Here is a 12,278-nt window from a genome sequence, read left to right as displayed (position 1 = left end):
AGCACAGGTCACTGCCCCCACCCCTCTTCCGGGGAGCCTGTGCAGCCCGCCACTGCCAGGTTCCCGGGATCCAGGGACAATTTCTCAGGGAGAACACACGGCGGGCCTCAGGCTGGGGCAACGTCACGCCGACTTCTGCCGCCGCAGGACCGCTCCGCACTCCGTGCCCCTCCCTGCCCCCGGCCTGAGAGCGCCAGAGCCCCCGAGTCAGCGGCTCCTTTAACGCCGTCCTGTCTGAGCAAAAAGCAGACGCCCTCCAGCGACCTACACGCAGAGGCAGGGCCAAGTCGAAAGCTGAGCCCCTGTGAGCTGTGAGAACAAAGAAGAAAAAGGGAAATCTCTCCCAGCAGCCTCAGAAACAGCGGATTAAAGCTACACAATCAATTTGATGTACCCTGCCTCTGTGGAATACATGAATAGACAGCGAATCATCCCAAATTGAGGAGGCGGACTTCTAGAGCAAGATCTATGATTTTTTCCCCTTTTCCTCTTTTTGTGAATGTGTATGTGTATGCTTCTGTGTGAGATCTTGTCTGTATAGGTTTGCTTCCACCATTTGTCCCAGCGTTCTATCCGACCATTTTTTTTTTTAATTTTTTTCTTAATAATTAATTTTAATTTAAAGAACTCTGTTATACTTTACCTTCTTTCTATCTTTCCTTCCTTCCTTCCCTTTTTGAGACAACGAATCGTCCCAAATTGAGGAGGTGGACTTGGAGAGCAAGTTTTATGATTTTTTCCACTTTACCTCTTTTTGTGAGGGTATATGTGTATGCTTCTATGTAAGATTTTGTCTCTATAACTTTGCTTCCACCATTTGTCCTAAGGTTCTATCCTTCCCTTTTTTTTTTCCTCTAAATAATTATTTTTTTAATTCAATAACTTTATTATACTTTATTTTATTTTACTGTATCTTCTTTCTTTCTGTATTTTTTCCTTCCTTCCCTCATTCCTTCCTTCCTTCCCTCCTCCCTCCCTCCCTCCTTTCTTTCCTTCTTGCCTTCTTCCTTTCTTTTCTTCTTTCTTTCTTTCTTCCTTCCCTCCTTCCTTCCTTCCCTCCTCTCTTTCTTTCTTTCTTTCTTTCTTTCCTATTTCCTCCTACTTATACTAATTCTCTCTACTTTCTCTCCCTTTTATTCTGAGCCGAGTGGATGAAAGGCTCTTGCTGCTCCAGCCAGGAGTCAGGACTCTGCCTCTGAGGTGGGAGAGCCAACTTCAGAACACTCGTCAAGAAGAGACCTCCCAGCCCCACATAATATCAAACGGCGAAAATCTCCCAGAGATCTCCATCTCAACACCAGCACCCAGCTTCGCTCAACGACCAGCAAGCTACAGTGCTGGACAACCTATGCCAACCATATAGCAAAACAGGAACACAACCCCACCCACTAGCAGAGAGGCTGCCTAAAATCATAATAAGTCCACAGACACCCCAAAACACACCACCAGACGTGGACCTGCCCACTAGAGAGACAAGATCTAGCCTCATACACCACAACACAGCCACTAGTCCCCTCCACCAGGAAGCCTACACAACGCACTGAACCAACCTTAGCCACTGGAGACAGACATCAAAAACAACGGGAGCTACGAACTTGCAGCCTGCAAAAAGGTGAACCCAATCACAGTAAGATAAGCAAAATGAGAAGACAGAAAAACACACAGCAGATGAAGGAGCAGGATAAAAACCCACCAGACCTAACAAATGAAGAGGAAATAGGCAGTCTACCTGAAAAAGAGTTCAGAATAATGATAGTAAAGATGATCCAAAATCTTGGAAATAGAATGGACAAAATGCAAGAAGCAGTTAACAAGGACCTAGAAGAAATAAAGATGAAACAGACAATGATGAACAACACAATAAATGAAATGAAAAATACTCTAGATGGGATCAATAGCAGAATAAATGAGGCAGAAGAACGGATAAGTGACCTGGAAGATAAAATAGTGGAAATAACTACTGCAGAGCAGAATAAAGAAAAAAGAATGAAAAGAACTGAGGACAGTCTCAGAGACCTCTGGGACAACATTAAACGCACCAACATTCGAATTATAGGGGTTCCAGAAGAAGAAGAGAAAAAGAAAGGGACTGAGAAAATATTTGAAGAGATTATAGTTGAAAACTTCCCTAATATGGGAAAGGAAATCGTTAATCAAGTCCAGGAAGCACAGAGAGTCCCATACAGGATAAATTCAAGGAGAAATACGCCAAGACACATATTAATCAAACTGTCAAAAACTAAATACAAAGAAAGCATATTAAAAGCAGCAAGGGAAAAACAACAAATAACACACAAGGGAATCCCCATAAGGTTAACAGCTGATCTCTCAGCAGAAACTCTACAAGCCAGAAGGGAGTGGCAGGACATACTGAAAGTGATGAAGGAGAAAAACCTGCAACCAAGATTACTCTACCCAGCAAGGATCTCATTCAGATTTGATGGAGAAATTAAAACCTTTACAGACAAGCAAAAGCTGAGAGAGTTCAGCACCACCAAACCAGCTTTACAACAAATGCTAAAGGAACTTCTCTAGACAAAAACACAAGAGAAGGAAAAGTCCTATAATAACGAACCCAAAACAATTTAGAAAATGGGAATAGGAACATACATATCGATAATTACCTTAAATGTAAATGGACTAAATGCTCCCACCAAAAGACACAGATTGGCTGAATGGATACAAAAACAAGACCCATATATATGCTGTCTACAAGAGACCCACTTCAGACCTAGAGACACATACAGACTGAAAGTAAGGGGATGGAAAAAGATATTCCATGCAAATGGAAACCAAAAGAAAGCTGGAGTAGCAATTCTCATATCAGACAAAATAGACTTTAAAATAAGGACTATCAGAAGAGACAAAGAAGGACACTACATAATGATTAAGGGATCGATCCAAGAAGAAGATATAACAATTGTAAATATTTATGCACCCAACATAGGAGCACCTCAATACATAAGGCAAAAACTAGCAGCCATAAAAGGGGAAATCGACAGTAACACATTCATAGTAGGGGACTTCAACACCCCACTTTCACCAATGGACAGATCATCCAAAATGAAAATAAATAAGGAAACACAAGCTTTAAATGATACATTAAACAGGATGGACTTAATTGATATTTATAGGACACTCCATCCAAAAACAACAGAATACACATTTTTCTCAAGTGCTCATGGAACATTCTCCAGGATAGATCATATCTTGGGTCACAAATCAAGCCTTGGTAAATTTAAGAAAATTGAAATTATATCAAGTATCTTTTCCGACCACAACGCCATGAGATTAGATATCAATTATAGGAAAAGAGCAGTAAAAAATACAAACACATGGAGGCTAAACAATACACTACTTAGTAACGAAGTGATCACTGAAGAAATCAAAGAGGAAATTAAAAAATACCTAGAAACAAATGACAATGGAGATACAACGACCCAAAACCTATGGGATGCAGCAAAAGCAGTTCTAAGAGGGAAGTTTATAGCAATACAAGCCCACCTTAAGAAGCAGGAAACATCTCGAATAAACAACCTAACCTTGCACCTCAAGCAATTAGAGAAAGAAGAACAAAAAAACCCCAGAGTTAGCAGAAGGAAAGAAATCATAAAAATCAGATCAGAAATAAATGAAAAAGAAATGAAGGAAACAATAGCAAAGATCAATAAAACTAAAAGCTGGTTCTTTGAGAAGATTAACAAAATTGATAAACCATTAGCCAGACTCATCAAGAAAATAAGGGAGAAGACTCAAATCAATAGAATCAGAAATGAAAAAGGAGAAGTAACAACTGACACTGCAGAAATACAAAAAATCATGAGGGATTACTACAAGCAACTCTATGCCAATAAAATGGACAATCTGGAAGAAATGGACAAATTCTTAGAAATGCACAAACTGCCAAGACTGAATCAGGAAGAAATAGAAAATATGAACAGACCAATCACAAACACTGAAATTGAAACTGTGATTAAAAATCTTCCAACAAACAAAAGCCCAGGACCAGATGGCTTCACAGGCGAATTCTATCAAACATTTAGAGAAGAGCTAACACCTATTCTTCTCAAACTCTTCCAAAATATAGCAGAGGGAGGAACACTCCCAAACTCATTCTACGAGGCCACCATCACCTTGATACCAAAACCAGACAAGGATGTCACAAAGAAAGAAAACTACAGGCCAATATCACTGATGAACATAGATGCAAAAATCCTCAACAAAATACTAGCAAACAGAATCCAACAGCACATTAAAAGGATCATACACCATGATCAAGTGGGGTTTATTCCAGGAATGCAAGGATTCTTCAATATACGCAAATCTATCAATGTGATTAACCATATTAACAAATTGAAGGAGAAAAACCATATGATCATCTCAATAGATGCAGAGAAAGCTTTTGACAAAATTCAACACCCATTTATGATAAAAACCCTGCAGAAAGTAGGTGTAGAGGGAACTTTCCTCAATATAATAAAGGCCGTATATGACAAGCCCACAGCCAACATCATCCTCAATGGCGAAAAACTGAAAGCATTTCCACTAAGGTCAGGAACAAGACAAGGTTGCCCACTCTCACCACTCTTATTCAACATAGTTTTGGAAGTTTTAGCCACAGCAATCAGAGAAGAAAAGGAAATAAAAGGAATCCAAATCGGAAAAGAAGAAGTAAAGCTGTCACTGTTTGCAGATGACATGATACTCTACATAGAGAATCCTAAAGATGCTACCAGAAAACTACTAGAGCTAATCAATGAATTTGGTAAAGTAGCAGGATACAAAATTAATGCACAGAAATCTCTGGCATTCCTATATACTAATGATGAAAAATCTGAAAGTGAAATCAAGAAAACACTCCCATTTACCATTGCAACAAAAAGAATAAAATATCTAGGAATAAACCTACCTAAGGAGACAAAAGACCTGTATGCAGAAAATTATAAGACACTGATGAAAGAAATTAAAGATGATACAAACAGATGGAGAGATATACCATGTTCTTGGATTGGAAGAATCAACATTGTGAAAATGACTCTACTTCCCAAAGCAATCTATAGATTCAATGCAATCCCTATCAAACTACCACTGGCATTTTTCACAGAACTAGAACAAAAAATTTCACAATTTGTATGGAAACACAAAAGACCCCGAATAGCCAAAGCAATCTTGAGAACAAAAAATGGAGCTGGAGGAATCAGGCTGCCTGACTTCAGACTATACTACAAAGCTACAGTAATCAAGACAGTATGGTACTGGCACAAAAACAGAAAGATAGATCAATGGAATAGGATAGAAAGCCCAGAGATAAACCCATGCACATATGGTCACCTTATCTTTGATAAAGGTGGCAGGAATATACAGTGGAGAAAGGACAGCCTCTTCAATAAGTGGTGCTGGGAAAATTGGATAGGTACATGTAAAAGTATGAGATTAGATCACTCCCTAACACCATACACAAAAATAAGCTCAAAATGGATTAAAGACCTAAATGTAAGGCCAGAAACTATCAAACTCTTAGAGGAAAACATAGGCAGAACACTCTATGACATAAATCACAGCAAGATCCTTCTTGACCCATCTCCTAGAGTAATGGAGATAAAAACAAAAATAAACAAATGGGACCTAATGAAACTTCAAAGCTTTTGCACAGCAAAGGAAACCATAAACAAGACCAAAAGACAGCCCTCAGAATGGGAGAAAATATTTGCAAATGAATCAACTGACAAAGGATTAATCTCTAAAATTTACAGGCAGCTCATGCAGCTCAATAACAAAAAAATAAACAACCCAATCCAAAAATGGGCAGAAGACCTAAATAGACATTTCTCCAAAGAAGATATACAGACTGCCAACAAACACATGAAAGAATGCTCAACATCATTAATCATTAGAGAAATGCAAATCAAAACTACAATGAGATATCATCTCACACCAGTCAGAATGGCCATCATCAAAAAATCTAGAAACAATAAATGCTGGAGAGGGTGTGGAGAAAAGGGAACACTCTTGCACTGCTGGTGGGAATGTGAATTGGTTCAGCCACTATGGAGAACAGTATGGAGGTTCCTTAAAAAACTACAAATAGAACTACCATATGACCCAGCAATCCCACTACTAGGTATATACCCTGAGGAAACCAGAATTCAGAAAGAGTCATGTACCAAAATGTTCATTGCAGCTCTATTTACAATAGCCCGGAGATGGAAACAACCTAAGTGCCCATCGTCGGATGAATGGATAAAGAAGATGTGGCACATATATACAATGGAATATTACTCAGCCATAAAAAGAAACGAAATTGAGCTATTTGTAATGAGGTGGATAGATCTAGAGTCTGTCATACAGAGTGAAGTAAGTCAGAAAGAGAAGGACAAATACCGTATGCTAACACATATATATGGAATTTAAGAAAAAAAAATGTTATGAAGAACCTAGGGGTAAAACAGGAATAAAGACACAGACCTACTGGAGAACAGACTTGAGGATATGGGGAGGGGGAAGGGTGAGGTGTGATAGGGCGAGAGAGAGACATGGACATATATATACTAACAAGCGTAAGGTAGATAGCCAGTGGGAAGCAGCCGCATGGCACAGGGAAACCGGCTTGGTTCTTTGTGGCTGTCTGGAGGGATAGGGAGGGTGGGAGGGAGGGAGACAAAGAGGGAAGAGATATGGGAACATATGTATATGTAACTGATTCACTCTGTTATAAAGCAGAAACTAACACACCATTGTAAAGCAATTATACCCCAATAAAGATGTTAAAAAAAAAAAATTTCAGAAACCACTTTTATTCCCAGATTTTTCGATAAAAAATAATCTCCCTTTCGAAGCTTACCTCATGTCAATCACTTGACTAACTACAACATTGGGTTTTGAGTCTTCTTCATCCATATCATACAGGAAGAGTTTGAAGTCACACACTAGAGCCAATGCCCTCTGCCATCCTTTTTTCATCCCTGCTTTCTTTGGAATCTTTAGTTTTTATTTTTCGAAAAACAAATAAAACAATCCAAGCTGAAACATCAAATACTACCCAATTATTACATATAAAATTAAAAATAAAACGTGTTACAAATCTACCACTTGTTAAAGATTGGAACAGAACTACATAACATAATTCCTTTGAGGACTAAACAATTCTTGGGTTGTGAAAATACGATCAGTACAATTTCCATTAACACTAGTCACAGCGTTGCCTCTACATAAGATTAAATTCAATTTTGGTAGCCTCAAGTTCAACTCAGATTTTAAATATTTCTGGAGAAGATTCTTTCACTTTTAGTTTCATAATTTATTATTACTGACCGGAAGTCAAAGTTACATCATTAGAAGGGATTTTAGCATTTGTTCATTGCAAAGTAATGTCTAAACAGAAAACTATGGGAAATTTGAAAATGTCCTATCGGGGACACCTAAACTTTATTCTGAAACCATATTCTTCAGATGATTTTCAGTTGCATATAATTAATATCATATAACATATCATAAATATTTCTGAAAAATATTGTGCACACATTGTGAAAAGTGATTAATAAACTCTTTAAGACTTCATCTGAAACAATAATATTGACACTTACCCAGACATGGCCTTCATAGGCTGTTCCCATGCCTTTCTGTGGGTCTAGGCAGAAGGCACCTTTCTTCTGATGAAAAGGCATGGGACAAGTTTTTGGAGCTTTTTCTACACAGGTTGTGTGACGAGAATCCACATGCTTTTTGAGGGAAATAAAGAGATATGATTGTAGGGGATATGATGGTTTGACTCCCTCAACCCCCATTGCAATTCTGTCTACTACTGTAAAGGTGAAATGCTAAAAACTACATTTCCCAGACTCCCTTGGAACTAAGTTTTGGACCTGATGTAAGCTCCACTAATAAGATAGCTCTCTATGAGACTTTGAGTTGAGTCAAGCTGGGAGAGATGCCTGATGTAGCACATCCATTTTACTGGCTTGGATCTTGACAGAGGCAGTGTGAGGTCACAGCTGCAGTGGTGGTTTCTGAATTTGATGGAAGCTCTCTTAACTCTGCAGCAACAGGGTCTTTCCTGACTCTGGCAGAAGTTGCAGGTTCTGAGGGCTGCAGCAGTGGTGGCAGCTTCCAGATTCACCATCTTCTTGCGACAATGGTGGAGCTGTCCCAGGCTCAGCAGAGACTGAGTAATGCTGGCAGCAGGAGATGCTCCTGGGAGCTCAGCTCAGAGCCTGCCTCTGCTGCCCTAGGAGAATTGTATGGGCACATAATTCCCCATTTAAAATCCTATTTTCTTTAATATGCTAGGACACATTTATGGTTAAGGCATCTGTGACTGTCACAATGCTGAGGGAAGGAAAGTTGTCCTGCTCAGAGCTGTGAGTCCCTGAGTGGACACTCGACAGGACTGGCTGGGGAAACCAATGTGTACAGAGTCTGTTCCCTAGGATGACGTATGAGGTGCCTGTGTAGCACTGTGATCCACTGTTTGATATTTCCAAAAATATATTTCTTTCTTTCAACGATATCTACTGTAATAAATTCATTGAGTAAAATAAAAGGATTACAACTCAAGGATAGTATTCCATTTTCCTGTCACATAAGCTGGTGAATGTCGTCCTCATACTCTACTAGTGCTACAGAGAACAAAATTTCATTAAACACATTTTCCTAATAAGTGTGGCCCTGCCTGCAGGCTACACAGCATGCCTCCCTGGGGTGCTGTTCACACAGGTATGAGGGCATGAGGCTCTTTGGAGCTGCACAATGCAGAGGTCCCCCCCAAATGCTCCCAATGACTACCCGTTCATATGAAACAGATTCAGAGGAATTTTTAGTAAAGTAATCAGTTCACTGTCATGCTTCTACAATTCAAAGAGAACGAAATTTCTTCTTACCAACTAAATGCAGTGGACTGAATGTTTGTGTTCCTTCAAAATTGACATGTTGAAATCCTAATCCCCATGTGAGGGTATTTGGATGTGGAGACTTTGGGAGGTCATGGGGGTGGAGCCCTCATGAATGGGATTAATGCCCTTAAAAAAGAGACCCCAAAGGTTCCCTGGCCCCTTCCACCACATGAGGACACAGCAAGAAGTCAGCAGTCTGCAACCTGGAAGAGGGTCCTCACCAGAACTGGACCATACTGGTGCCCTGATCTCAGACTTCCAGCCAGTGAGGAATATATGATTGTGTTTAGAAGCCACCTAGTCTCTGTGCTTTGTTATGGCAGCTGACTAAACCACCGAGTTGACTAAAAAACTTAGGTACAAGTATTATGGCTCTGACTCCATGTGTCCCTTCCTTGGGTCTTACCTTCACAGGTGCAGCCTTGTCTTATCAAGCCCACCATCAGAGATGTGCACTGGTAACACTTGGTGGGAGCGGTAAAGGACGTGAGGAAAAACCTGTGGGTTTTATGCTACAAAATGAAGAGAACAAACACACATCAATGGTTAAATAACTATGAAAAGGTGATTCTGGTGATTTCTTCAACCCACCCTGCCCAAAATATCATTTTATATGCAAGATAAGCAGCTCCCCCTTTTCTTACCAGCATTTAAGATTCTTGCCCCTAATTACTTCATAGTTGGAAAATACTGATTAAAGGATCCAAAAATTACCAAGAAGAGAAGGGAGGAGGAGGAAAAGAAGAAGGAGAATTATTTAAGTGGTGATCAAATGTTCATTACTACTATTTGGAACTAAATAAATAAAGCCTGGCCTTTATTTGAGCTGATATATCCTGAACATTTAAAAATTCTAGATTGATAAATTCTTCAAATGATTCCTTAACTATTAATGGAGTCAGAATTGCCTATGTATACATATTTTTACTGGGGAGGGGTAACAAAAAATAATATGGCTTTTATATCTTCTTTGGAGAAAAAGAATAATTTAAAATTTTATCTCTATAGAAAATTATGTGTTTCATTTTCTATTATCAATAAAAAAAATAATGTGCTCCAGGAATTGGAACACTCTGATTAAGCAAGCCATATTACACTTTCTAGGTGGAAGGCACACTGAAATTTCTAGCTGAAACCCCAACAAATAAAACTGCAGAGGTCTTCACAAAATTATCAACAATTTGAAAATCCACTATGGATTGTCCATTTCTGTATCATGCCTCTTTGACCTGAAATTATTGTTATCATAAATTAGCAATATCTAAATTACAACAAAATCTGGTTTCTCCAAATACTAGTTGGGAAATTTTCTCACCTTCATTGTCTCTGTTTCCTGATTTATGACGTGGACAGATTGCAGTCCCTGACATGGGCCCGGACTCTGTACAGGGGCTACCTGCTTTTTCTCAGATCTTCAATTTATTCCTCTCTTTTCAGCACCACATGTCACCCCTGCCTCCTAAAGGACTTGGTGTCCCTAATCCCTGAATCCTTCTAGGTTTCCAAAGTATTAATTATCTTGTGACTTTTTGGCAAGTCATTTCTAAGCACCTGACATTCATATTTCTCAGCTCTCCCTCACTCAGGTTCTTCCATCTTTCAAAACTATGTTGACTTATTTGTCTACTCTCTCTCTTTAGTCTGTTTAACAAGTTTCATTAGAAAGCGAAAGTGTAGGCATTTTTGAATCTGCTATGTTTAACCAGAAGTCTCCAAGAAAAAAGGAAGAAAAGAAAGAAGGGAGGAAAGGAGAAAGGGAGGGAGGGAAGGAAAGAGGGAGGGAGGGAGGGAGGGAAAGGTTAGAGACCAAAACTAACTTATTCTCATTTTTCAAGGACCTGTTAAGTTTATAACTAAATCAAGTATCTTAGTTGGAAGGAGGATTCTATTATGATAGTCCTTTCTCTTTATCATTGGTGTGTGAACTGGTAGTTGAGCAGAATCTCTGATCTGAATCAAAGAGATAAAAATAAATATAGGCAAGTTACCTATGTCACTAAAATTATAAGAATTAAATTATTTCTCAAGACAAAAGAATAATACTTGTTAGACAAAAACACAGTAAAACTAAAATTCTCACAAAGCTGAAAATATATTTTGAGTAATTTAAATCTATGCTTTCAATTTCTACAAACAAAATATATGTATACTTCATATACTTTATATCAATTTGGCTATTTTTAAATGTGTGTCATAGCATGTGCATGTAGACTACATTAAAAGGAGAATATTAATCATAAACGTATTTAAAAGATACTTTCATTAAGTAGATATATGATCAGAATCTTCAAAAGATTCTTTGCACTGCTTGTCTTATAAATGTAGAAGGGATTTATGGCCGTAAATATGTAGAAATACATTAAAATCAATCATAGAGGGTTCAGCAAGATTTTATGAATATTAATAATCTAAAAATGTAACTTAGATTACATTTCTTAAATTAGACTTCAAAAGCATATGAAATTTGGCTGTCTATATGATATAAAATTTTTCTTTCCAAGGAAATAGTAGAAAATACGTTTTGAAATGGAAAGAATTGGATGTTTACAGATGTTACTGGGGAATAAAGTTTGATTGTAAGTGAAGATGCTGCACAGCTGAGCAGAGCATATAAGTATATAGACTTGAATAATGACAAATACCATGGAGAAAAAATACAAGAAATTGGTAGTAAATGCAGGAGATTCAGAACATTTGCCAAATTTTCAAAGTTATGAAGAAAAAAATGCCTCTTTACTATGCATCCCAATAAATAGACTTTTTCATATGGATTCATAGAATGAATATAATAAAGAATCCCTCCTAAGAGGCAATTTATTGATGCCTTAGCTCCAATTTAATTTTATTTTATTTAAAAAGAGACTATCTTCAGTCTGAAGGGGAGGAAAATTATCATATCAGTTGATGCAAAAAATGTGTTTGACAAAATTCAACATCCATTCATGATAACTCTCAACACGCTAGGAATACAAGAGACTTCCTTATCCTGATGAAGGCATTTACAAGAAATTAAGGCAAGCACTACCACTAATGATGAAAAAACAAATGCTTTCCCCTAAGAATGGAAACAAGGCAAAGATGTCCACTACCACTTTTCCTATTCAGGCAGAATAAGAAATAATAGGCAGTACCATACTGTCTTGATTACTGTAGCTTTGTAGTATAATCTGAAGTCAAGGAGCCTGATTCCTCCAGCTCCGTTTTCCTTTCTCAAGATTGCTTTTGCTATTCGAAGTCTGTTGTGTTTCCAGATAAATTGTGAGGTTTTTTTGTTCTAGTTCTGTGAAAAATGCCATTGATAGCTTGATAGGGATTGCACTGAATCTGTAGATTGCTTTGGGAAGTAGAATCATTTTCACAATGTTGATTTTTCCAATCCAAGAGCATGGC

At 38.2% G+C, this 12,278-nt stretch overlaps 1 protein-coding gene across 1 annotated transcript in view; it reads right to left on the bottom strand.

The window, feature by feature from the left end:
- LOC103084048 (serine/threonine-protein kinase MRCK alpha-like) overlaps positions 1-12,278 on the bottom strand; it is a 64,818-nt gene that overhangs the window by 26,503 nt on the left and 26,037 nt on the right. The window contains 4 exon segments of the mRNA XM_082931069.1: positions 6,842-6,978; positions 7,584-7,704; positions 7,706-7,718; positions 9,295-9,400. Coding sequence (XP_082787195.1) covers positions 6,842-6,978; positions 7,584-7,704; positions 7,706-7,718; positions 9,295-9,400 — 377 coding nt within the window.

Source organism: Lipotes vexillifer, unplaced genomic scaffold (genome assembly GCF_000442215.2).
Source record: "Lipotes vexillifer unplaced genomic scaffold, Lipotes_vexillifer_v1.1 scaffold859, whole genome shotgun sequence".
Taxonomy (NCBI): Eukaryota; Metazoa; Chordata; class Mammalia; order Artiodactyla; family Lipotidae; genus Lipotes; species Lipotes vexillifer.
The sequence above is the reverse complement of the archived record's forward strand: the minus strand, read 5'-3'. Positions and strand labels throughout refer to the sequence as shown.